Source organism: Halichoerus grypus, chromosome 14 (assembly GCF_964656455.1).
Source record: "Halichoerus grypus chromosome 14, mHalGry1.hap1.1, whole genome shotgun sequence".
Classification (NCBI taxonomy): Eukaryota; Metazoa; Chordata; class Mammalia; order Carnivora; family Phocidae; genus Halichoerus; species Halichoerus grypus.
The window spans coordinates 72,721,604-72,747,277 of record NC_135725.1 but is presented as its reverse complement, the minus strand read 5'-3'; the positions used below and the strand labels follow the sequence as shown (position 1 = coordinate 72,747,277).

The 25,674-nt window shown below is 42.2% G+C and overlaps 1 protein-coding gene across 5 annotated transcripts in view; it reads left to right on the top strand.

The window, feature by feature from the left end:
- The first annotated feature begins 7,605 nt into the window (after nucleotides 1-7,605).
- ECPAS (Ecm29 proteasome adaptor and scaffold) overlaps nucleotides 7,606-25,674 on the top strand; it is a 99,315-nt gene continuing 81,246 nt past the window's right edge. Inside the window, exons 1-2 of one of the 5 annotated variants that reach the window (XM_036090923.2) lie at nucleotides 7,606-7,950; nucleotides 15,891-15,994. In XM_036090923.2, the coding sequence (XP_035946816.2) occupies nucleotides 15,973-15,994 (22 nt within the window). In that variant the 5' untranslated portion in view covers nucleotides 7,606-7,950; nucleotides 15,891-15,972. Of the gene's footprint in view, nucleotides 7,951-8,223; nucleotides 8,571-13,389; nucleotides 13,527-15,890; nucleotides 15,995-25,674 lie in introns of those variants that run through there. The other 4 variants (XM_036090922.2, XM_078061596.1, XM_036090921.2 and 1 more) reach the window with 4 other exon arrangements.

Here is a 25,674-nt window from a genome sequence, read left to right as displayed (position 1 = left end):
CACAGAACACTTTGGGTTCCCAAAGAATTTATGTCACTAAGGTTGTTTACCTTTCATCTATTAGCATTTGCACCTATGGTTTCTTTTATTTTTAATCAAGGTCAAATCAGAGGTTGGGGCTTATCATTCTTATTCCACAACATCCAGAAATAAAAGGCTGTGTTGTTGCTGAATCATCTGGTTGTAATTCCCTGAGGGATGATCTTCAAGTTCCTGTTGCAGAGACCCTGGTTGTGCCCACTTCTTATCCTTTTAAAGCCAATTTCTTTCATTGTTCTTTGTTTCTGTGGATTACTCCAGTACTCATCTTCAGATATTGTTGTCCTTACATGAGTTGGTTTCTGTGCTGGGAACAGGAGAACCCCTACCTGATACTACTCAGTGACAATCCGCAGATGGTGAGTAACACTGAGGGAGAAGATAGGATTATGGGCTACTCTCAGGTCTCTGGTTTGGTCAACTGGATGCTGGTTCCACACACTCTGAGGGATACAGGAGGTAGGTTTGAGAAGGAAAATATATTCAGTTGGAGATGTACTGAGTTTGAAGCACAGGTAGGACATGAGGTGGAGACGTCCAGGAGAACTTAATTGGAGAGAGAAATTCGTTATTTAGTAATTGAAGATGAGGGAGCAGGGAATGCCAAGAAGGAGCAGGCAGAGTGAGAAGTGGTCTGGGACTAACAGCCAATAAAGTGCCAACTTCAAAGGGGTGGCAGAGAATGAGAAGACAGTGAAGGTAACTGATAGGTAGAAAAGAATCAGGAGAACACTGTGTAAGGAAGACCTAGTAGAGGAGTTTTGAAAGGGAGAATGGAGTCCATAGTTCAAACAGGATCAGGATGAAAGTGTTCATCAGAGTGTGCTGGTGATTGATCCTCAAGTGATTAGTTTCAGGGTAGTCCAATGTGTTGAGGAAAGAATAAAGGGGCAGCTTGAATATGGGAATGGAAAGAGAAGGATGGAGTAGGTTATTTTTTTAAGGAGAGACTAGGGATAGAATAGAATAAGAACAAAAAACACTCAAGATGCACTATCCTGAAGCTAGGGTCCTCTGGGAGTAGTGAAGGATTTCTTAGGATATGAAGATATGGATAGTGTTGTTTGTTTTTGTTTTTTTTTTAAGATTTTATTTATTTATTTATTTGAGAGAGAGAAAGAGAGAGCATGCGCAGGAGTGGTGGGGAGAAGCAGACTCCCCACCAAGCAGGGAGCTGGATGTGGGTCTCGATCCCAGTACCCTGGGATCATGATCTGAGCTGAAGGCAGACGTTTAACCAACTGAGCCACCCAGGTGCCCTGAAAACATGGATAGTGTTAAGAGAATCAATCTCTTGGTCATATACATTCTTCTTTTATTTTATTTTATTTATTTATTTTTGAGAGAGACAGAATTTTAAGCAGGTTCCACGCCCAGCACAGAGCCCAACAACTCTGGGCTTGATTTCATGACCCTGAGATCCTGACCTCAGCCTAAATCAAGAGTCAATGCTTTTTTTTTAAAGGAATTTTTTTTTTTTTAAGATTTTATTTGTTTATTTGACAGAGAGAGACACAGCGAGAGAGGGAACACAAGCAGGGGGAGTGGGAGAGGGAGAAGCAGGCTTCCCGCTGAGCAGGGAGCCCGATGCGGGGCTCGATCCCAGGGCCCTGGGACCATGACCTGAGCCAAAGGCAGACACCTAATGACTGAGCCACCCAGGCGCCCCTTTTTTTTAAAGGATTAACAAGAGTTGACGCTTGGGGCGCCTGGGCCTGGGATCAAGCCCCGCATTGGGCTCCCTGCTCAACGGGAAGTCTGCTTCTCCCTCTCCCACTCCCCCTGCTTGTGTTCCCTCTCTCGCTGTGTCTCTCTCTGTCAAATAAATAAATAAAATCTTTAAAACAAACAAACAAACAAACAGAGTTGATGCTTAATCAACTGAGCCACCCAGGTGCCCCGATTCTTCCTTTAAATTGCTTTGCCTAAGAACGCTCTAAATTCAAGGTGTCCATGGGATGCCTGGCTGGCTCAATTAGTAGAGCATGCGACTTTTGAGTTCCAGGTTGTGGTTTTGAGCCCCATGTTGGGTGTAGAGATTACTTAAAAATAAAATCTTAAAAAAAATAAAGTCAAGATGTTCTTTTTCACTATGGCCCTTCTCTCATCTTACAAAAGCAAGCCACACCTCTCAGCCACCTCCAGTCTGACTATGGTTGATTACCCCCGGGGAAGAACTTCAAGTGACTTCAAAAGGACAATTTGATATACCAAATTAGATAATGAGGAAGTGAATAACAACACCTGAATATGTCTCTCTTTCTCTTTTTTTTCCAAAAAGCCTCTGTCCCTTTCATTAAGAGATATATTTCAACTCTCAAAAGTTGTAACATAATAATATGCTAATCACTAATAGTTAAAGCCTTTAAAAAAGTTGTAATATATTTAAGTTGTTTTGAAAAGTTGTGTACTACTACTAATTATGCTTACTCAATCATAATAATTTTTCACATGGCCACAGAAAAAATTTAAATTTTTAAATTTATGTACATATTTTTGTTGAAGAAAAGGATGATGAAGTGAACAATAAGACTTTCAAGGTTAAAACTGTATTGCATTATTATAAACTATTGTGGGGGGAAGTAAAATTGACATACAAGTTCAAGGAGAAAATGCAATTATATAAAATCACTGATTTTTAAGAACTTGTTCATGTATTTTTAAATAGATAATAGTAGGCACCAAATCAATATCTCATTTAAAAAATCTTATTTAGAGGAACCTGGGTGGCTCAGTCGTTAAGTGTCTGCCTTCGGCTCAGGTCATGATCTCAGGGTCTTGGGATCGAGCCCCGCATCGCGCTCCCTGCTCAGCGGGAAGCCTGCTTCTCCCTCTCCCACTCCCCCTGCTTGTGTTCCCTCTCTGCCGTGTCTCTCTCTGTCAAATAAATAAACAAAATCTTAAAAAAAAAAAAATCTTATTTAGATGCTACATATATATTTTTTAATTTTTTTATTTAAATTCAATTTCAGGGGCACCTGGGTGACTCAGTTGGTTAAGCGTCTGCCTTCGGCTCAGGTCACGATCCCGGGGTTGTGGGATCGAGCCCCGCATCAGGCTCTCTGCTCAGTGGGGAGCCTGCTTCTCCCTCTGCCTGCTGCTCCCCCTGCTTGTGCTCTCTCTCTGTCAAATAAGTAAATAAAATCTTTAAAAAATAAAAAATAAATTCAATTTCATTAACATATACTGCATTATTAGTTTCAGGGATAGAATTTAGTGCTATATATATAGTTTAAAGAAGTAACAGAAGGATTTTTATTTTATTTTATTATTATTTTTTAAAGATTTATTTATTTATTTTAGAGAGAGAGCATGAGCTGGAGGGACGGAGGGAGAGGGGGAGAGAATCTCAAGCCGACTCCACATTGAGCATGGAGCCTGACATGGGGGTTTGATCTCAACATCTTGAGATCACTACCTGAGCTGAAACTAAGAGTTGCATGCTTAACCGACTGCGCCACCCTAGTGCCCTGGTTTTTATACTTAAGTGCTAGTGTTTACAACAGAATTTATTGTCAAAATTTCTCCCTTTCAATTTTTCATAAGGGAAAATTTTAGCTGCTAAAAATGTGTGAATGGATTACATTAGTTTTCAAAAATTTTTTTGGTGGGGAGAGGAATATAAACAAAAAACTTACTGAAGCCACTGTCTAAGGGAAATCAGAGGAGATATCCCTTCTGGTATAGGGATAAATTTTATCCCTAGAGGAAATGTTGCCTTATCCTCTAAGATGCAAGGTGAAGTATTGTATTGGACCAGGTCAGCTTTTTGCCCTTTTCCAGTGATATTTGGGAGGGAAAAATAAAGTGAATGATAGGTTTTGCCAGAGGTTGGGAATTGATTGGTACTGTCTTTAAGATAGAAACCAAGGAAAGACAGACTTGAATTCATTGCCATCTTTGGGGTTTAGGCTAAGAATGGAGCATGTGATACTTAGAGGAAACACAGACCAGAAAGCAGTGGAAATGTTCCAGGCGATGGGGAGGATCCAAAATGTATTCTAAATCCACAGGAATTAGGGAATAAAACAGTGGAAGGATTCTATATGGTGGTTAGAGACTGATGTTTTTGAGTTTGATTTTTAGAAGTGGAATGTTTTGAGTCCTGACACAATTTTCTGCGTAGTGAAACATGTTTTTAACTAATAACTGACTGAAACGAGCAGAGATGAAGATCATGAGTGCTGTGGACTCTGTTGGCTGACTGGACCCAGTCCCTGACTTCTTCAGCAGCCAAAATGAATACTGTATGAGACTTATTTCTGTAGAATTTTGGCTTGTCTGGAGCTCCTTGGGATTGGATAATTGAATCATCTGGGATAGTTGGATTTTCTAGATAGTTTAAAATTAATCCTTTTAGGCATCTAAAATTGCTTATTAGAGGGGCACCTGGGTGGCTCAGTCGGTTAAGCATCTGCCTTCGGGTCAGGTCATGATCCCAGGGTCCTGGGATTGAGTCCCACATAGGGCTCCCTGCTCAGTGGGTAGTCTGCTTGTCCCTCTCCCTCTCCCCTCCCCCTACTCGTTCTCCCTTTCTCTTTCTCTCTAATAAATAAAATCTTGAAAGATTTTTAAAATTTATTTATTTGAGAGAGAGCGCGCGCGCTCAAACAGGGAAGGGCAGAGGGAGTGGGAGAGGGAGAAGCAGGCTTCCGGCTGAGCAGAGAGCCCAGCGAAGGGCTCCATCCCAGGACCCTGGGATCATGACCTGAGCCCACGGCAGACGCTTAACGACTGAGCCACCCAGGTGTCCCTGTACTGTTTCTTGATGTCAGGATTATCGCCGTGGCCATCAGTTATTCAAGTGAAATGACTTCAGGGACTCTGGGGTGGGTAGTGCTTTTTGTACTTTACAAATAACCCCAGAATGTTTTGCTTTTTGAGTTCTTACAGCTTCTTTTCATAGTTTTCCTGCTTCTTCCCTGGTTTTTAGGGGTCCATAAGCTCGTCTGTCATCCAAGTACCTACCCAGAAGAGTGCTCTCTAATGTTCCGCTTCTAATTTGCTCTCACTATGGAAACAAGCCTACTTTGTTAGAACTGTGCATACGTTTAGTGTAATTAGGGCCTTCCAGAGGGGAGAGGGGACTTTGAAAGAGTAGAAGACATAAGTTTTTCGTTCTTGGATTTTGTGATGCATTATTTTGGCTTCTCAGTGGCCTCTTCTCTGCCCCCTGTGCATCCCTTTCCACAATTCCTTCTTGTCTGTTTCTGGAAATTGAAGTAAATTCTAGATAGGAAGTATCTCCAGACTACTATTCAAAACCAAATTGTCTAGTAAGAATATGAAGTTATTTATTTATTTATTTGTTTGTTTATTATTTATTTTAGACATTTTATTTATTTATTTGACAGAGAGAGATAGAGAGAGAGCCCAAGCACAGAGAGAGCCCAAGCACGGGGAGCAGCAGAGGGAGATGGAGAAGCAGGCTCCTCCCCGACCGGGGAGCCCGATGTGGGGCTCGATGTGGGGCTCAATCCCAGGACTCCGGGATCATGACCTGCGCCGAAGGCAGACGCTTAACCGACTGTGCCACCCAGGCGCCCCAGAATATGAAGCTATTTAGTGGGAAAAATAAACTACAATAGTTTGAAGGAAGAAGCAATTATAAAAAAGCTTAGAGCTTTAAACACTAGCGATTAACAGCAGTGCTGTAAAGTGGTATAAGCTGCTGTATATGATGAAATGTTAAAGGCATCTTTTTTTAACCTAACAATTCCGCCTCTACATATTTCTCTTTATATAGGTAATATGTGATTAGGTTGACATGTATAGGAATTTTTTACAGTAGCATTTGCTTGCACTAGTAGAAAAAATTGTCCACAACCTAAATGCTCATCAGTAGGGGAATGGTTAAATAAGTTTTATCATGTACTTATCATGCAGCCATTTAAAGGAATGGGGTAATTCTGTACATACAGATCACAGTGGTGAAGAATGATCCACTCTGCCTAGGTTGAAATCCCCGCCCCCCCACTTTCTAATTTGTGGCATTTTGGATTTTTCCTCCACGATCTGGTGTCATAGAAATCCCTGCTTCATAAGATTGTCGTGAGGACTAAATGGATTCCACCATGTAGAACACTTTAAACACTGCCTGGCATGATTAGTATTAGCTATTATTATCATTACCTGTGTGGAAAGACACCTGTGATATATTGTTTGGTGAAAAGATAAAGTTACATAATAATATGTGTAGTAGGATTCCATTTTTGTTAAAACAAACAAAAATCTGTGTATACGCACTTATCTATGATTTGCACATGTGTGGACTCTGAAATTTATACATAGGATGAACTTAGGAGATGCTAACTAGTCTTGTCTGGAAGTTAATATTGCCTAACAAACTTTTTTTTTGTAATTTATATATATATATATATATATATATATATATTTTTGTGGTGGCTTTAGAAGGATCTGTTTGAGGCTATGGGAAGTCAAAGTTTTCTCAAACCAATCCTTGGTGCAGCTACTTTATGTATTCATAGTCAGGAAAGGTTGGAGGCACCAAGTTGTTAATAGGATTATTTCCAGGGAGTAAGAGAGGGGATGGTGGGCAGGGAGGTGGGGGACAACCTTTACTTTTATACACTTCTGTATCATAGTCTTTGCAAATAGTTTGTTATGTACTTTGTGTCGATATCAAACTAAAGATCCAAAACGTCCTCAAAAAAGGAATTGGTGAACTTAATGTGGTATGAGATCATTAATAAAAAGAGTGGTGGTGTAGACCTTTTTGAAATAACAGGGAAGAATGTTTATGGGGGAAAAACAGTAATACAGAACTTTATTGTAAGCATGGGCCTCTCTCCATTCTAGTTGCTTTTGGGGATGTGTATATATGTGCAGAGACAAGGCCTCAGAGAATGCCCACTCTGTACCTGTTAACCGCATTTTTCTCTGGGGAATGGGATGGTGGGAGTGGAAGGCCTTTGACTTTTAATTTTATGATATCCCCGATCATTTGAAAATTTCCCAAAGATCATGTATAATTTCCATACTAGAGCAATAAAGGAAATAAATGTCTTTAATGTCTTGCAAGTACCTTGTACTTGCCTAAGTTACATCTGGAATGACATATATTCATTTTTCAAGACATTAACTAGGGCTTTATAGATTTCTTTTAGGAATAAATGCAGTTTCAATCCATTTAGGGTCTTGATTTCTTCCTCTTATACCAAAGGAAAAAAAAAAAGCATCTGATCTTGCACCTAGTTTGTTGTTGACAGGGCCTTCCCATACGCCACCCCTTAATTTGAATTCCATTTTGCAAGTGTTTGTTCACGTACACGACCTCATGGACAAACTTAAGCCGTAAAGTTCAAATCGGTATATTGAAAACAAATCACTCTGGTTACCAAAAAGAACGTAGGTATTAGAATAAAAATTTAAAAAGGCTCATATAAGCCTATATACTTGAACTTTAAATATCTTGGTTCATTTAACTTTAGTAGGACTTCGTGGCTTTCCTTCACTCGGCAGTGCTAGTTTCTGAAAGATCAGAAAACCATACTTGATCACGGCTTTTAAGTGAGAAGGAGCCCAGGGCGCCGGGTCGGGGCGTTCAACGCGCCGGGGCCGAGAAGTTCGCGGGAGGCGCAGGGCGGGGCTTCCTCCCGCCGACTCCGAGCCCGGCTCTACTTTTCCGAGTCCACGTCTCTTCCTTTGGACAGGCGTGTTTCTTCAGGTCGGGACCGGCCGACGTGACAGCCGCAGACCTTTCAAGAGAGAGCTCGGGCCCCGCCTGGAGGATCTCCCCTGGCCGGGGGCAGCGCGGGCCAGCCTGGTCGGGCCTCTCCCGGACTGCGGCGCGCGGCCCCTCGGGCCCGAGCCCGCCGCCGCCTCGCTTCTGGGCGCCCACCGCGCGGCGCCGCGCGCAGCATCCCGGCATGGAGACCGGCTCAGACTCAGGTCAGAGGCCCGCGCGTCCGTTTCGTGTCGCGACCGCCGCAGGCTGCTACGGCGCGGCGGGGCGGCTAGGCCGGGCCGCCCGCGCAGGCCGCCGCGTGCCGGGTTCGCGCGGGGAGCGCTCGCGGGGCGGGCGGCGGCAGGTGGGCAGGACGAGCCGCGAGCGAGCGAGCGAGCGCGGGCGGGCGCGCGAGGGGCCCGGCGGGGGGGCCGCTGGGAGGATGGCTCAGCTCTTTCTAAATATAAAACCGGCGTGAGTTGGGCGAGCGCGGCGCGGAGCCGCAGAGCCACCGCGCGGGCCGGGCGCACCGGGACCCGGCCGACAGACGGCGGCGGCTCCGCAGAGGCGCGAGGCGGTGGGAGCGCCCGAGTCGCGAGCTCGCGGGGGACCGCGAGAGCGACGCGTGCAGCGAGGAGGACGCAGGCGACGGCGGCGGGCGGGCCTCGTGGGCGCAGCGCGACCCGCGCCGAGCGACCGGAGGCGGCTCCCGGCCCCTGCCGCACCGAGAGCGGCGAGCCCCCCGCGCCGCCCGTCCGCGCCCTCCCGCTCCGGCCCCTCCCTTCCCTCCCTCCCTGGCGCAACATGGCTGCGGCCGCCGCCTCCGCCTCCCAGGACGAGCTGAGTAAGTGCCACCGCCAGCCCGCGGCCGCGAGTCAGAGCTGGCGCTGCGCAGGGCCCGGGGCGGCGGCCGGAGCCGGGGCCGGGCGGGCTGCCGGGCCGGGGCGCGCTGCCGCCCGCCGGGAGCCGGGCTGGCTGGCTGGCTGGCTGGCTGGGTGGGCGGGCGGCGGCGGCCGCGGCGTGCGGGGGGCTGGGGCGCCCGGGCCTGGCGGGCGGGCGGGGCGCCGGTCGCCGCCGCTTGCGCTTGTAGGCCTCAGGTTTGCACCGTCACGTTGCGAAATTGAAACTGGAGCCCCGGGCGGAGCCACCTCTGCCCGCGATCCGCCCCGGTCCGTGGGTGGGGGCAGCTTAGCCCCTTGCCCGCTGCTCTCGGGCTGGAGGACGAGCCGGGGGGGCCCAGGGTGGCGGGCTGTGTCTGCCCGTCCCGTCTGACCCCGCCGTGGCCCCGGGTCCCAACTGTTTGGGGGAGTTCTAGAAATGGAGCTTTGGGGGCGGGGGAGAAGGTGCCTCTGTGTGACACCCTCGAAATCAGCGGAAAGGTCAAGAATAGGCGGTGACCCTCAGGTGGAGCAGGAAGGACGGGAGGGCAGAGAGGGTCGCGGGGCTAGACGCAGGGGGGACCGGGGGCTGAGAGCGCTTTCAGAAAGGAGAGCCAGCGCGCACTCGGCCGTAAACGTTGCCGTTTTTCAGGGGACGGCGATCCCTGTTTGGGGAGAGCGGTGGTCACCCTGAATCCCCGGCCGCCCCGCCCGCCGCCCGGGTTCACCTCGATGCTTTGTGGGAAGTGTAGTTCCAGGGCGCCGCAGGCCCACGCTGGGGTCATAAAAATTGAATTTTCCTAGGACACGTAGGATGATTTCTGATTGCGTTTGGGGTGGCTAGACGAAATGCTTAGGTTGAGCTTTTGTTTGTTTTTTCAATGCTGCCCTTCGGTTTATGACAAAAACAAAAAAGGTGTTATTTAGGGATGATGTTTTAAGGGGAATGAAGCATGGGTGAGGTGTCGCAAGCCTTGTGAAGTTTTTGTTGTTATAGTCCCTTCTGCATTTCCATACGAAAGTAGTTATAAACATAGTAATTTGTGTTTCCTTGGGGTTTGGCAGTTTAAAGCTACTTTTATATACGTGATCTCACTCTTGCCCTCATAACAACCTTGTAAGGCAGGTAGGTAGGAATTATCCTTGTTTTAAAGAGGAGGCAGGTTTAGAGAGATTAAGTTCCTTGCTCCTTTGACAGAAAACTGGTGTAGCAGGAGTAATTTGTTCATTCTGAAGCTGAAATAAACAGTTGGTGTGACCCTGGGCAGGATGGAGAGTCTGAGTGGACAAGGTCTCAGGGTGTTTTTGGAGATAGACATGGTTTGAGGGCCGCAGAGTTGATCAGATCCAAGGTGGAGCACCCCTACCAGGCCTCCTGGGGAGATCAGTTCCCTGATTTTTTTTTCTTCCCTTTTTTTGTTATTGTGGTAAAATACACATAAGGTAAAATTTATGGTCATAACCATTTTTAAGTTTATAGTTCAGGGATCTTAAGTACATATTGTTGAGCAACCATCACCACCATCCATTTCCAGAACTCTTCATCTTGCAAAACCGAAACTTTATACCCATTAAACCTGAACTCCCTATCCCACCCGGCTCCACCCTCCCAGCACCTGGCACCCATCATTCTGCTCTCTCTCTGATTTTGACTGCTCTAGGTATCTCATATAAGTGGAATCATACATGATTTTGCCTTTCTGTGACTGCCTTATTTCAGCCTAATGTTACTTCAGAGTTCATCTCTGTTGTAGCATGTGGCCGTATTTTCTTTTATTCCATGTGTGTATATATTGCATTTTCTCATCCATTCATCTGTTGATGGACACTTGGGTTGCTTGCATATCTTACCTGTTGTGAGTAATGCTGCTATGAACATGGGTGTACAAATATCTCTTTGAGACTCTGCTTCCAGTTCTTTTGAGTATATATGCAGAAGTGGGATTGTTTGGTCATATGGTAATTCTATTTTTAATTTTTTGAGGGACCACCATACTGTTCCTACCAAAAGTACACAAGGGTTCCAATTTTTCCACGTTCCTACCAACACTTGTTCTTTTCTGTATTTTTGAAAGTAGCCATTGCAATGGGTTTGAGATGGTCTGTTTAAAATTGTTATACCGCATGGTATCTCAGTTCCTGTAGTACCACTAAACACTTTAAAATCTGAATTACCATTTGGAATGGGGGAAAAAAAACTAGAGGAAAATTGGATATCATTCTTTTTTTTTTTAAAGATTTTATTTAAGAGTGCGAGCGTACACAAGTGTACACGAGCTTGGGGGAAGGGTGGAGGGAGTGGGAGAAGCAGACTTCCTGCTGAGCAGGGAGCCTGATGTGGGATTGGATCCCAGGACCCCAGTATCATGACCTGAGTCCAAGGCAGACGCTTAACTGACTGAGCCCCCCAGGCGCCCCAAATTGGGTATCATTCTGAAGTGGCTGACATATTGTGTACATGCAGCATGCTCCCGTACATCAGGTATCTGTTAAGTGCTGGTAGTACTTCTGGTAATACTTCTGGTAATACTTCTGGAACTTACAGCTTTAGCAGCTACTGAAAAGGAACAAGTAATTCCAATCCTTGCTTTTCCATTGTTTTGTTTGGTCAAGTCATCAATCATCGACCACAAATATCTGTTGACTTGGTTTCTGTGTTCCTTCAGAAGAGATTAAATGTTTGGCCGCTGGTACCTTAGAATAATTTAACTTGAAATTACATACATAAGTACTGGCTAAGCAGTTTCAAATAAGCCACTTTTAGTTTTAGAATAGTTACAATAAAAGGAGAGATGGCCGATAAATGATGCTTTATACAATTTTTCAAAAAGCCAAGAATCTGAATATTGCTGGCTATTATTTTTGACTAGTAGTGATAATAAAAGCAAACTTTTGGATGCCAGCATTGTTTTTTTCCCTAATACTTTATTGTAAAAATCTTCAAAAATACAGAAAAGTTGAAAGTGAGTATTCATATACGTACTACTTAGATTCTGCATTTGATATTTTACCAGCTTTATCATGTATCTGTCCATCTTCCAATCCACCTTTTACAATTTTATTTTAATTATTTTATTTTTTAATTCAACTGTGGTAAAATACACATAATGAAACTTATCATCTTAATCATTTTTTAGTTGTACGGTTCAGTGGCATTAAGTACTCAATCCAGCCTTTTTTGATGTGTTTCAAAGTAAATTGGAGACATCTGTAAACGTACCCCTCAAAATTTCAAGTGTAGCATGAAGTGTTTTGCATATATCCTTTTATTTGTCACAGTAATCCTGAGAGGTGGGTCAAATTATTATTGCCGTTTTATGGAATGGAAAACAGACTTTTTAGGTTCCCAAGGTCCTGCAGCAAGTGAGTGGTGGCGTTGGATCCCAGGTGTCTCAGACTCCAGCGTGCACTCAGCCAGGCTTTAGGCTGTGTTACCTCTGTCTACCGTACTCAGTGTTCGCGCCGATGGAAAGATCTGGTCAGGTGGGCTGCTAAATTCTTAGCTAGATGTTACTTTAGTCCAACTACTGGACTGCTGTTTAACATTGCTGTGGGGTGCAAAAGAAACACCACTGTCCACCAACAGAATTATAATATTGCTGAGGGGAAAGAGGAAGCATACATGTAAACAAATATGGAGGGAGCAAAGTGTATGATTATGTAATATAGATAATGCAAAAATCATATTATCTGTGGTTCCCACATCTGCTATTTAGGGATGTATAGCTGGTAACACTGGGTTTCTATAGATTTCAGATCAGCATTTTTTATCTTTGTATTTGAGGTGATACACATGCCATAAATTTAAATTAAATCTATAGTTGCTTTCAGTTGTATCTGCCACTGCACTTTGCAGGAGCTCCCAAGAAGCAGCACTGTTAGGTTTCTGTTTTATTTCATATTTATCGATTGACTGAATGATTAGTATCATTGACATATGGAAGTTGCCAAAAGGTAAGCAGGACAATCTTGGGCTGGGATTTCTTAGAATTTGTTATTCTTTCACAAATCTCATGTAATCATCACTTTGAATCAGGTGATTGTAAAGCTAATGTTTATTGAAAGCTTACTGTGTGTTCTAGTCCCTTTGTACCTGTTGGCTGACAGAATCCTTACAACACCCCTGTGAGTTTGGTGCTGTTACTGTCTCAGGGGTGGAACTTCTCTCAAATTATAGAGTTAGGGCTTGAATTCAGATTCTCTGATTCCAAAATTGATGTTAATTCTGACTGACTGTTGTATTACTGTCTCTGAAAGGGAGAATACAGTTAATAACAAGAGCGGCATGTTCCTCCCGCCCCCCCCCCCCCCCCCCCGCCCATGTCTTGCTAGCCTCCAGAAGAAATCTGCTGTCGTGTATAAAATGTGGCAGTATTCTGAGGTTCATTGAATAGAAATACTAGATTTTTGGGTGAGATGCCACGATAGAGAACAGTTAGTTCTGACTGTTAAAGATAATTCTGAAATCTAGTTTGTAAATTACTTAAGGTCATGGTGCCAGAACTGTTTGGAATGGAATGAAATTCAGTGCAGGGCATGTGGGCTAGTTTTTCTTCTAATATTATCCTCTGCCAGTTCATGGAAAAGTTGACATTGTGGTTGTGTTTCAGCAGTGGACAGGGAGATTTCTGACAGAGGGAAGGAAGCATTTGAGACTTTTCACCTGGTCAGCTGTTCAGTGGTTTCATATTCTGGGCTTTATAATTATAAGGCATCCTTAGCATCTGATCTTCACTGGGATAAAGACAACTCAGGAAGGAGTATGGCCTGTAATCTTAAAGCACATTGACACTCTTCAGTTTGACCATTTGACAGAACCATGGGGAGCTTCACTTGCAAAAGTTGGCCAGATAATCAACATGTCAAATACCTTCTGAGAGAGGCTCTGCCGGTGCCCGGAAGCCTCGTGGCTCTTTTCGAGGGTGAGACGTGGGAAGCTGTCTGTGTAGCCGTGTGGGGGCACGTGATTCTGTGGCCTACTGAGATAGCCCCAGAGACCGCCATCTATGCAGCGGAGCCGATCTTTGTGGAAATGCTCAATCAAGCCTGTATCATTCAAATTTTGGTTACTTAGTCAAAGAGGAAAGTTAAAATGGGAAATAATGATATTTCTGTTTCTTATCACTTCTATTCTAATTCTTCATTTTTACTCCATTCTGTCTTGACTTGTGTTTCCAATAAACTGTAATATTTAATAAAGGCCAATGTCAGTGAAAGTAGTTGGCACTGGGGCATTCGACCTTGTTCAGGAGATGTTAAAATTATCGGCGCTGCCAACGTGCTCTGATGGTCTAATTCAAGTTTCTGGTCTCTGGTTTCAGGCCTGGCCAGTCTCTGCCTTGTTGCTTGTTGTCTTATATGGCTTATTTTCCCCACACATTTTCAGCTAAGTAAGCAGACTTTAAAAATCAAGTGACTGACTTTTGGTCCTGTCCCCATAGGGCTTATGATCTGTGGACACAGGTTTATATATAAATGTATGTAACTGATACAAAGTGTAATATGAAAAATGCCTTCCACTGTTCTTTGGAAGTTTCAAGTGAGAATAGCTTGAGCTAAGACAGAGGTTGGAAAATACTTTCAGAGGAAGTTTGAGTCTGATGTCCTGGAGTAGGGGTGCTGTGGCTGCGGGAAGTGTTGGGAAAGGAGATGAAATTTGGAGTTTGATACTTGACCCTTTCTGCCTTTTATGTTCTTTTTACGATTTGGGATCTTCGGCAAATTATTCTACCTTTCTAGGTCTAAGTTTCTTTCTCATAAAATTGGGATAGTAAGAAATACTCATAGTGTTGTTATGATTAATGTATATGAAAATGCACTGTATAAACAATTAAGCTCTATGTAAATTATTATTATTATTTAGGTGGGGAGGCAGGAGGACATGAAGCTGGGAAGAGAGGTTGGGACGAGCTTGTGTGGGAATGCCACCACAACTAGTTTGGACTTTGTTCTGTAGACAGTAGAGGACCATCAAAGGCTTTTAAGCTGGAGTGTAACGTGAGTAGGTCTGTTTTATAAGGATAACAGGGGGCAGTGGTGTAACATTGATTGCGTGGATCCAGAGACCGAGAGCAGCAAGACTAATTAGGAGAGTATCGCAGTGGCCAAGTGAAAGAAACCTAGGGTCTGAAGTGGGACAGTGGAAGTGGATTTGGTAAGGAGGTAACATAACCTAGAATCCCTAAAATAGGCAGAAATTATCGGCCAAGTAGATGAGTGTTGTTCAAGAGAGGGAGGAGTTAGAGATGATTCCAAGCATCTACCTGAGGGATTTGTGGGGGGTGGAGAGTATAGTCCCTGACAGATTTAGGGAGGTGGAAGTGGAGAAAAGAGAGAACAGGTTTGTGTTCAACAAAGAAATAATTTGTTGAGTGAATGAGTTGAATTATTGAGGTGCCCATGTTGCATTGTTTAGGGAGACTGGAATAGTAGCTGAAATGTCGTGTGGAGTCAGAGACGGTTTTGAATCCTGGCTCTGCTGCTTTTTGATTAATGTCCTTGAACAAGGGACCTAACTTCTGGGCTTTGGTTTTTTCATCTGTTAAGTGGGATAACCACCAAACCTATTTCACAGAGTTGTTGTAAGAGTGGGAAGAGATAAATATTGCATGTTAAGAACCTGGAATAGCGCTAGGCGTGTGGCTTCCTTGGGTGTGGGAACTTGTTCTGAAGCTTGGGACAGTGTGGGGGTGATGGTAGAGTCAGGGGAATGGGCGTATTGTCCAGAGGACAGCTGTCTGGGGGCTGTGCATATGTAGGGGTGAGAAGAAGACCAAGAAGAACCAGAGAAGGGGATCAGGAGTGCTGAGAGAGGGCAGAGGTTCCCAGGGTTATGAATGTTCACCATTTACATTCTCAGTTGTAATGTGTAGTAACGTGTACCCACCTACTAATACCCTTCTTATAAAACTGTTGTATAATTAACACTTCCTTCCATTTTTAATGTAAGACTTTGTATGTTTATGATTTTGATGTATATGTACACATACACATATATGATGAAATCTATGTTGTATTGATATTCCAATGTTCGTCTTCGGTGAATAATTTGGAAGTATTAGCCTGTTACTTCTATACAACCACTTTTATTTGTGGACATACTCCTTATCTTTCTCCAGTTTGGTAATCACTATAATTTTTTCCTCCTCATTCTGAATTTGCAAAGCAGGGCATCAAATTAGATCTTAGCATAGAAATGAAAAGTGCTTTTTTTTTTAAATTTCTTAATGGTAGCTATGAATATAAATCTTTTAATTGCTTTTTTTTCCTGGTGTTCTAAATAATAGATTCTTTATACAATTGCATATGTACGAGTGGATGAACCTACCATTGGTGATCCAGAGGATTTTTGTCAAGACTGGATAAACCATGTATCACATTGATTGTAGAGGTTAGTAGTTCCTTAGTTTCTTAGGATGTGTGCATTTTTTTGTAGTAGCATTTAAAAATGCATAGGTTATCAAGTAGCAAGAAATTTCCTGCCAAGATCTTCATGGGTTTTTCTCCTTTTCCAGCTATCCTGAGAGAGTTAGTGAAGTTCATGTTAGTTTATATATTCCTGAAGCCTCTATTGTCTGTCATCACATAAACATAAATTTAAACAATTAGCAAGAGAGAGAAAAAGATAAAACTTGAAGACATCACTTAGCAGGGTGCACAAGGAAAAGACTGTGTTAGTTTTCAAGTAGTATTGTCTGCCACAATAAAAAATGACTTTACATGCTCCTGAAATGTCATCCTGGAGTTAACGGTTTTATTTGTAAAAAAAAAAAAAAAAAAAAAAAGAGAGAGAAAAAAAGGGGGGCATTGAAAGAGGCATCATCATAGTAATTGGATATTCCTAATTCTGCCTTTTTGACATGTACTGTGATGAAAAAGCCACTAAATTCTACTTAATTCTGGGGCTGAATAAGACTAGTGTCGGTGTCATTCTTGAATGATATTGGATGGTCCTTTGATTGAAACTCTGTAAATTCAGATTGTAATTCTCTGATACCATGAGCTCAATATCCAGTGTACCTCGGATTTTGTGGCTTCAATCCAAAGGTGCATTTTATTGCTTCTAATTTAACGATTGCATTCCCCTTCCCCCAGTGCATTCTGTTTTTCGGTATGTATATTGCTGATGATGATGTATGATTCCTTAATTCAGTTAGGTGGAATTTTGAGGGATAGAATGAATGGAGTATTTTATAAATCAAAGTTCAACTTTAGCATAAACTTTGGTTTATTTTTGCTATCTCACATATCTTCATTCCATTATAGAGAAATGGAAAACTGCGAGGTTGGAGGAATTGTTTAGAAGAAAAATGAAGATATTGTTTATTTGCTCCCAAATTCTTTCTCAGTGCTTTTGGGCCTGTGACAGATGTGTTAATGAAATTATGATATACCGAAGGCAAGCAGGTCAAACCACAAATGCTGGAATTTAAATAGTGACTTAAAGAACTTTCTAGAGTTTACACATCCAAATGAGCATTGTCCTAAGTAATTAACTGCTTTGGTGGATCTTAACTATCACATGTTTGACTTTTATGCAGTCTGAACTCTTGCATAGTATTATTGTCTCCTCTAAGCTGGCTTTCATAAGCTGAACTAATCTTTCTGCTCATTAGTTTACTAACATTGATTTCTAACTGGGCATTGGCCAGCTGCTATCTCTGGGGGAAAGGGCTTCCTTGGGAGGTGGGAGTGTTTGTGGAGCTCAGTGCATCTGGAGTGTGGCACTTACTCAGTAAATCTGGGGTACAGATTTAGGGCTTCTGTCTCATCACTTGGCCCAACCCTGCCAAGCTAACCCTGTGACTTCTTCCTTCCCTCTGTGTGTGTGTGTGGAGGGGGGCAGGGGGATGTGTGTGAGCAGGAGAGGGTCGCCTTGCTTAGGGCTATGCTGGGTTGGTCAGGGGGGCTCAAAGTAGCCTGACACCATCTCCAGGTGGCTGGCTAGGACTTCGGAAGCGGCAGGAGAAGAAAGACTCCTTGCCCCTTCCCTGCTCAGAGTCAAGAGCGCATCCTCGTGCAGGGGTTTCCATATTGGAGTGTCTGCCTGGGTCCTGGGGGTAAGATGGTGGGCTGGAGGACAGGAAGTTGGTCTGTCTGACTGCTTGGTTCTGGGAGTAAGGGGTACCAGCAGGGACTGTGTCAGCAGGCACCTCGTGCTCCAAGCCTTATTGCTTGCAGAAGTTCTTATCTGTCTCCCCTTTGGGCAGCCTTGGCTGGAAGGAGCCATGATGGAATGGATCCTCTCCCCATCTCTGACTTATATTGATTACTACTGGACTTCCTGACATTCTTCTTTTAAGTATGTTTGCATTTAATAAGTTTTTTTTTTTTTTTAAGGTAGGGATTGGGGCAAACATCTTTTTAAAAACCTAGCAGTAGAGATCAAAATTGAAAGCATTTATTCCTGAAGAAGGATCTCGCTGGCCTCATTTGGATTTTGTCACTTAAGTATTAGAGTGGCATTTAGTGAATCGAAATGGCATATAGAAATCAATAGATGATGTGGACTTTAACTACTTTAACCTTAGTTAGTATCTGGTTAGATAATTCACAGGTTTGATCTACCAGAAAAGACTATTACATATAAAATCTAGATGGCAGCTAGGCCTTCCTTACTCTTTGTAGTTTTAGCCTCACACTCCTAATTGCAGAGGTTGTCAAAGTCCAGAGCTGGTCATCTCTCCGCCACCCCCAACCCCCCATCACACCCTGTTCTTGTGAATTTCCTGTAATTTACTTTACTTATGCTTTTCTTCTGTTAGGTTCCCATTTCTGAAAATGATATTTTGGTTCCACTCATGTCAGCTTGGACACGAAAACCCACCTGTTTCACTGGTTTACACACACACACACACACACACTCACTCACTCACTCACTCACTCACTCACTGACTCCACTCTCCCAAGCATTTCAGTAATTTAGTTAACTCTGGAAGATGTGAGTCATGGGGAAAGTCTTGGTGTAGAGTGTTTGACTTTCTGTCCTTTCACTGTTCTGTCCTCTCTCTCCACCTTTTTCTTTTCTCCTCTCCTCTCTGTAGTAATTACTGCATCCCTCCTGATTTGGAGCAGACCAGTTCTTTTTTTTTTTTTTTCCAAAGATTTTTATTTATTTATTTGACAGAGACACAGCGAGAGAGGAAACACAAGCAGGGGCAGAGGGAGAGGGAGAAGCAGGCTTCCCGTGGAGCAGGGAGCCCGATGCGGGGCTCGATCCCAGGACCCCGGGATCATGACCTGAGCTGAAGGCAGATGCTTAAGGACTGAGCCACCCAGGCGCCCCATGGAGCAGACCAGTTCTGCCACACAATCAGACCGTCCAGAATTCCTCCCACTTTTTTTTTTTTAAACCCTAGGCACTCGTCATAGTATTAAAATATATATAGTCCCTTTTTCAAGAGATTCTGATGTCAGGTATTATAAATTGTCACCAGTCCCCTCCTTACCCTTGCTACAGATGTTAAATGTATAAACTTCTAACTAACTTTTCTAGTGCATGAGGAATTAATATTTCATACATTCAACAGGTATTTGAGCAACTCCTCTCTGCAAGCGACTGAATTTAGTGCTGGGATACCAAGAGACTTAAGTCACAGTTTCTCAACCTGAGGAGCTCTATAGAAGGATGGAGGGTAGAGGAGTGGGTACTTAGGTGGAATCAGATTGAAATCACACCTCAAAGAACTGCTTTGGTCTAGGGAGGAGAAGATTGGGCAGTTACATAATGTGTAGCAAAAGACAGTGAGTGAGTGCCAGGAGAGATGTAGAAGAGAGATCTGTGGGAGTTTGTAGGGCTCAGATGGGATGTATAAGTGTGCAGCACGTAATATTTGAGCTGGACCTTGAATGGGAGGAATTGGCTGTGTGGAGAAGGAGACTATTCCCCGTTGGGGGACTTGGTTGACCAAATAATTGGGCAGGGAAAACATGGTACACTTAAGAAGCTATTGCGATTTGGATTGCTGTTGCGGGAGTAATAGGGTGCATGGTTGAGAAGATTCTTTTGGAGCTAGATTGGCCATTAGGAAGGAAGGACTCTTTCTCTGATCTGATAATTCACCCTAGGCATGTGCTAGTTGCTTTTTTTTTAAATGTACTTTTATAGAAGTACTTCTTTTTTTATCCCCTTTGGCAAAGACCTTCCGCTTGTATTTGGACCCAGTTTGTAAGCCGGCTTAAGCAGAAACAAGGCACTTATTTTAGGGAGTTTTATGGAAACCCGAGGGGCCTTCACGAAATAGAAATCATCCAGTTCTTCCAGTCGCTCTTTGTGCCTTTGTGCCCATTCTTTCTTCAGACCAGCTTCTTCTGATTCTGTTTCATAGAGTAGGCTAAAGATGCCCATGTCCTATCCATTGGCTTTATAGGTCCAGGCACTCAAGGGATGCTTGACTTTTTGGTCCCACTTCTGAATTTCTGAGGAAGGTATGAATTGAGTCGGGACCCATCCTGACACATTGACTATGGCCAGGATACAAAGTCATGTTGTACATGGTTGTCCAGTAAGCCTTTGTATCATTTCCACCCCCTTTCTCTGCTTCAGCAGTGCTGCAATTTAGCATGTTGAAGGAGCATTGGGTTTGGAGTTGGACTGGCCTGGAGTTTGAACCTGAGCCCTGACACTTGCTACCTCATAGTCTTGATTGACATTCTTCTTCTTCCTTTTTTTAAATCAGCATTCTTAATGAATTCTAGGCTCTGTTTCTTCATGTGTAAGTTGAAGCTAATATTACCCTACTTCAATAAATAGTACTTTAGAGGGAAGTGTACTGCATTCTAGTGTGTACTTGGAAGGTAAAGACCTCTCGAGGTTCAACTTAATGATTCTTTGTCTTATTAGCTTGGTGACCTTCGGCAAATCAGATCCTGAGCCTGTTTTTCATCTATAGATGCAGACAATAGTTACCCACCTCGCAGTGTTTTTTGAGGCTCAAAGGGCTGTGTGAAACTGCTTTGTGACTATAATGTGTTTACGTATGTATGAATCAGAAGAAAGTAAGTACCACGAGGGACAATATTTCCTTGTGAGATTATTCCATTAGAGTTTAGTACATTTCTATGGTAACTTGATAGATCTTTCTCAAAATATCTTGTAGCTTTAGATTATTAATTGATTTATGATGCAGTGGGCAGTGGTCTAGGTATTTTCAGCTTTCCATTTCAATCTCAGGTTCCACTTAAGCTCTAACCTGATTAACAATTTAAAATTTACTTTCATATTCAGAAAAAATAATGTTCTTTGTAGAAAACTTAAGCAGCCTTAAAAACATTCCTAAACCTGTTACCCTGAAATAACTGTTTTCTCTTAATTCAAACAAGTAATTCATGCTGATGAAGTAAATTAGCAATGACATAAAATTAAGCCAAAAAAGGATCCTCTGAAATTCCATCACATGGAGATAACCACTACCTTAAATTTAGTAACTTTTCCTTTTCTTTTTGATGGTGTATGCTTGCCTTGCATACTTTGTAAGGAATGTTTTGATGTTCAAGTTGTTATGAAAAGATGATACATCTGAGGAAATGGACATACTGCTATTTCTTTTTCTTTTTTTTTTTTTTTAATTTTTTGTATAGGTGATTATGTGAGTGAAAAACCAGTATTTGCCTTTTCTAATCCTGTGAACAAATAGCCTTTCTTCCTTAACTCAGAAGTCAAAGTTGTATTTTTTTGGAGTGATCTGAAGTATGAGTGATTTATGTGGGCAGTTTTATTTGTCAGGAATAATTACATGTTTTCAGAAATATCAGTGGCTAATGGTGGATAACATTAAAGTGAAGTCCTTGAACCTTTACTGGTTATTTCTTCCTTGGGAGGGGTAGAAGGAAGGAAGGTCCCTTCTTTGTCTCTACAGAGAAATTGAAGACAGGTGAATAATATGAATTATAGAAATATTTAATGGAAACTAAATGAATGTATTTATTTTTAGTAGGCTTTTTTTCCTACTTGAATGTAATAGTTGACATAAGCTAAATTGGAAATTGTTTTTTGTTTTGGGATTGAAGAATTTCAGTGTTTTGATATATTTTTTTGAGACTAAGTTTTGTTTTTTTTAAGATTTATTTATTTTAGAGAGTGCACTCACACGGTGGGGTGGGCGGCAGAAGGAGGGGAGAGAAGAGAATCTTAAGCAGGCTCCACACCCGGCGCGGAGCCCAGTGCCCTGAGATCATGACCTGAGCCGAAATCAAGAGTTGGATGTTCAGCCGACTCAGCCACCCAGGTGCCCCTGAGACTAAGTTTTTTTAAACGACTTTATTTTTTTTTTTAGAACAGTTTTAGGTTTACAACAAAATTGAGAAGGCACAGAGAGATTTCCCATGTTACCCCCCCCACTTTACTCCCTCCTCCCACCCATAGCATGGCTTCTCCCATCAGCATCACTCACCAGCATGTACATTTTTAATCAAGGATAAACCACATTGACACATAATCACCTGAAGTCCATAGTTTATATTACAGTTCACTCTTGGTGTTCTGCATTGTATGGGTTTGGACATATATCCCTCATTATAATATCATACAGAGTATTTTCACTGCCCTAAAAATCCTCTGTTCTCCTCCAATTCATCCCTCCTTCCCCATTCCTTCCTGGAAACCACTGATCTTTTTACTGTCTCCATAGTTATGCCTTTTTGGGAGTATTATATAGTTGGAATCAAACAGTATGCAGCCTTTTCAGATTGGCCTCTTTAGTACTGCTACTACTACTAAGTAGTAATGTGCCTTTAAGGTTCCTCCGTGTCTTTCCACGACTTGAAAAAACTCTTTGGCACTGAAAAATATTCTGCTGTTTGTATGTCAGTTTATTTATCCGTTCACCTACTGAAGGATATCTTGGTTGCTTCCAAGCATTGGCCATTACAAATAAGCTGCAGTAAACATCCCATCCGGGTCTTTGTGTGGACGTAAGTTTTCAACTGCTTTGGGTAAATAGCAAGAAGTGCGATTGTTGGATCGTATGGTGAGATTCTTTAGTTTTTTAAGGAACCTCCAAACTGTCTTTCAAAGTGACTTTGCCATTTTGCATTCCCACCAGTAAATGTTCTTATTTTTGTCCTTCCATATTCTTTAAGGTTCCTCTTAAGTTTTAAAATTCTGTGCTTTAAATTTCTTTCTTTATCCTTGAAACATGGCTTCTTTCAACAGATTTTTGTAAAAAAAAAAAAAAAAAAAAAAGGTGTTTTTACTGAAGAATATTTGAAAAATACATGAAAGTATAAAGAAGAAAAATTACTGATATATTTTCTTCCCCCTTTTATGTAGTTGTATCCTAAAATAAAATTAGTACGGTGTGTATATTCTTTTTTAAAATAATGAAATATTTCAAGTATGAAGAAAGTATAGAGATTAATCTTAGAAATACTTATGTATGTCCTACCCATCTTTGTCAAATCTTTATATTTTTTGCTGTTAGCAAAAAATTTTTTATTTAAGAAATAAATATTAGAGATACAGTTCAAGCTTGCTGTGTTACCCCTTACAATTTCCCTTTCATTCTCTTTTTTCCTCTTCTCTCCCCTTTTCCTTCTCTCTTCCCTTCTAGCCCAGAGGTGGTCATTCCTGTGAAGTATATATATCATATGCACCATATATATAGCATTTAAATCAAATTGTACATATCCTTCTGCACTTGCTTTCATTGATCTTAGGTTTTCAGATATTGTCATGTTGGTCCATGTGACATTTAACTCTTGTTTATTTTCACTGAGGTATGACCATGCCACAATTTCTCTATCCGTTTTCCTGTTGACTGACATTTAGATTGTTTCCATGTTTTTCCTTTTACTGACCCTGTGTGTATGATCAGTTTCTTACAGGTGTTCCTTTTGCTTGTCTTTGCCTAGGAGAGTTTTTCTCCAGGATAGTGTTACACAAAGTGTGGTCTAAGGAAGGAAGAATTACTTTTTGCAAATAGGGAACTGTGGAAGAGTGTAAATTAACTGTCATTGTTAATTTATTTAATATTTCTCGTAAGACATTCTCAACGAAGGAAGAGTGTTCCTTATCTTTTTCTGACTGGTGACAGTTTGCAGCTGGGTTACTTTGAACAGCACTGCTTTAGGGTATGTTACTCCCTGGCGTAGAGTTGGTAGAGATTTGTTTTCAGAGATGGTATTGGTGTACACCCCATCAACAGTGAGCTCAAGTACCTCTTGGTTTGTTTCCAGTCTCTGCCAACAATTGGTAGATTTGCAAAGTTTCTTTCTTTTTAAAAAGATTTTATTTACTTATTTGACAGAGAGAGAGACAGTGAGAGAGGGAACAGAAGCAGGGGGAGTGGGAGAGGGAGAAGCAGGCTTCCCTCTGAGCAGGGAGCCGGATACAGTCCAACTGACTGAATCACCCAGGTGCCCCTTGCAAAGTTTTTCTGATGTGAAGGGTGCAGTATTGTATCTTACTGTGTTAATTTTGCATGCTCCTGATCAGTGTGATTGAGCATCTGTGTTATTTAGTATATGGGTATCATCTCTGAATTGCTTGCTTATATCCTTTTTTCTTTAAAGACATTGGGATTAATTTGCTTTTTCTTGATTTGCAGGAATGTTTAAAGTATTTTGTATAGGGGCGCCTGGGTGGCTCAGTCCTTAAGCATTTGCCTTGGGCTCAGGTCATGATCCCAGGGTTCTGGGATTCAGCCCTGCATCGGGCTCCCTGCTCTGCGGGAAGCCTGCTTCTACCTCTCCCTCTACTGCTCCCCCTGCTTGTGTTCCCTCTCTCGCTGTGTCTCTCTGTCAAATAAATAAATAAAATCTTTAAAAAAAGTATTCTGTATTTAAGTCCTTTTCATTTAAAAACATTGTTGCTTTTTATAACTTATCTTTTTATTTTATGTTTTGTGTTTTATGATATTTTTAAATCTTAACCCATTAGTCTTTTATGTTTTGTGCCCAAGTTTTAATTTTCCCTTCTTAGTTTTACTTTAAAGTCTTTAAAATTCTACTTTTTACATATGTCATTAATCTACCTGCAAGGGATTTTTAGGTATTTCTTTTCTATATGGGTAAACAAATTTTTTTCCAGTTTTCATTGACTAGTTCATTTTTTTCTTTGCCTAGTTCTTCTGGCCCCATAACTCCGTTTTCTTCCTGTTTTTGTATGCTGCCTATCATTTCCTTTTTTGGATTCTCCTTCCTTTATCCTTAAATGCTGTTGTCTCGGACACTGTGTCTGGCTTTCTGGTACTTACTTTCAGCGTACAACTAGCATATACAAGTGCTCAGACCTGTACCACATCCTTGCCTCTTCCTTCTTCACTCTGTTGATCCATGACCACCAAGCCCTGACACAGGGTGGGGTTTCAGTGCATCAGTGATCTAGTTAGGGAAGTTAGTGCTTCACAGTGGAAAGTAGGAGGGTGCTGGGCCTTGAGGGAGGAGAGAATTTAGATGAGCAGGGAGGAGGTGGAAGGGTGAGTTGCAACTTGACACATTTGGTGTTAGCTTCTGATTCATAATGGTGAGCTTTCTCTCTTGTCATTTTTTGACCTTTGATTTTTGTACATTGTTCCATTTTGTCTTAACTACCACTTCAATGAGACAAAGTCACGTGACCTTCTGGCGATGCTCTCGAGCAGGGCTCCCTGTGTGTGGTGTGGTATGTGTAGCATGGTGCCCTGTAGAAAATAGGGTCGTTATTGCAGACAGTGGCACAGTGTCCGCGGGGTTTTTTAGACTGAAGATCAGAAGACCCCATTCTGGTTCTTGCCCTGCTGCTTATTACCTCTGTGAACTTAGGGGAGTCCTTAAAACCCACTGTGGTTTTTATGTTGAACAGTCTTTTAGTCCTCTCCAACTGTGAGTTCAGTAGAAATCTTTGTGGTACAGGTTTCAAAATAAATTTTTTTTTCTTGGGTGGTAGTTTCATGGATGTTTATAATTCATGAAACTGCACACTTCCATTTTGTGCACTTTTGTAGATGTTTTATTTCACAATGAAAAAGATTTTAAGAACCCACAAAAGGCTAGGTTTCTTTTTTCTTTTCTTTTTTTTTTTTTTTTAAAGATTTTATTTATTTATTTGACAGAGAGAGACACAGCGAGAGAGGGAACACAAGCAGGGGGAGT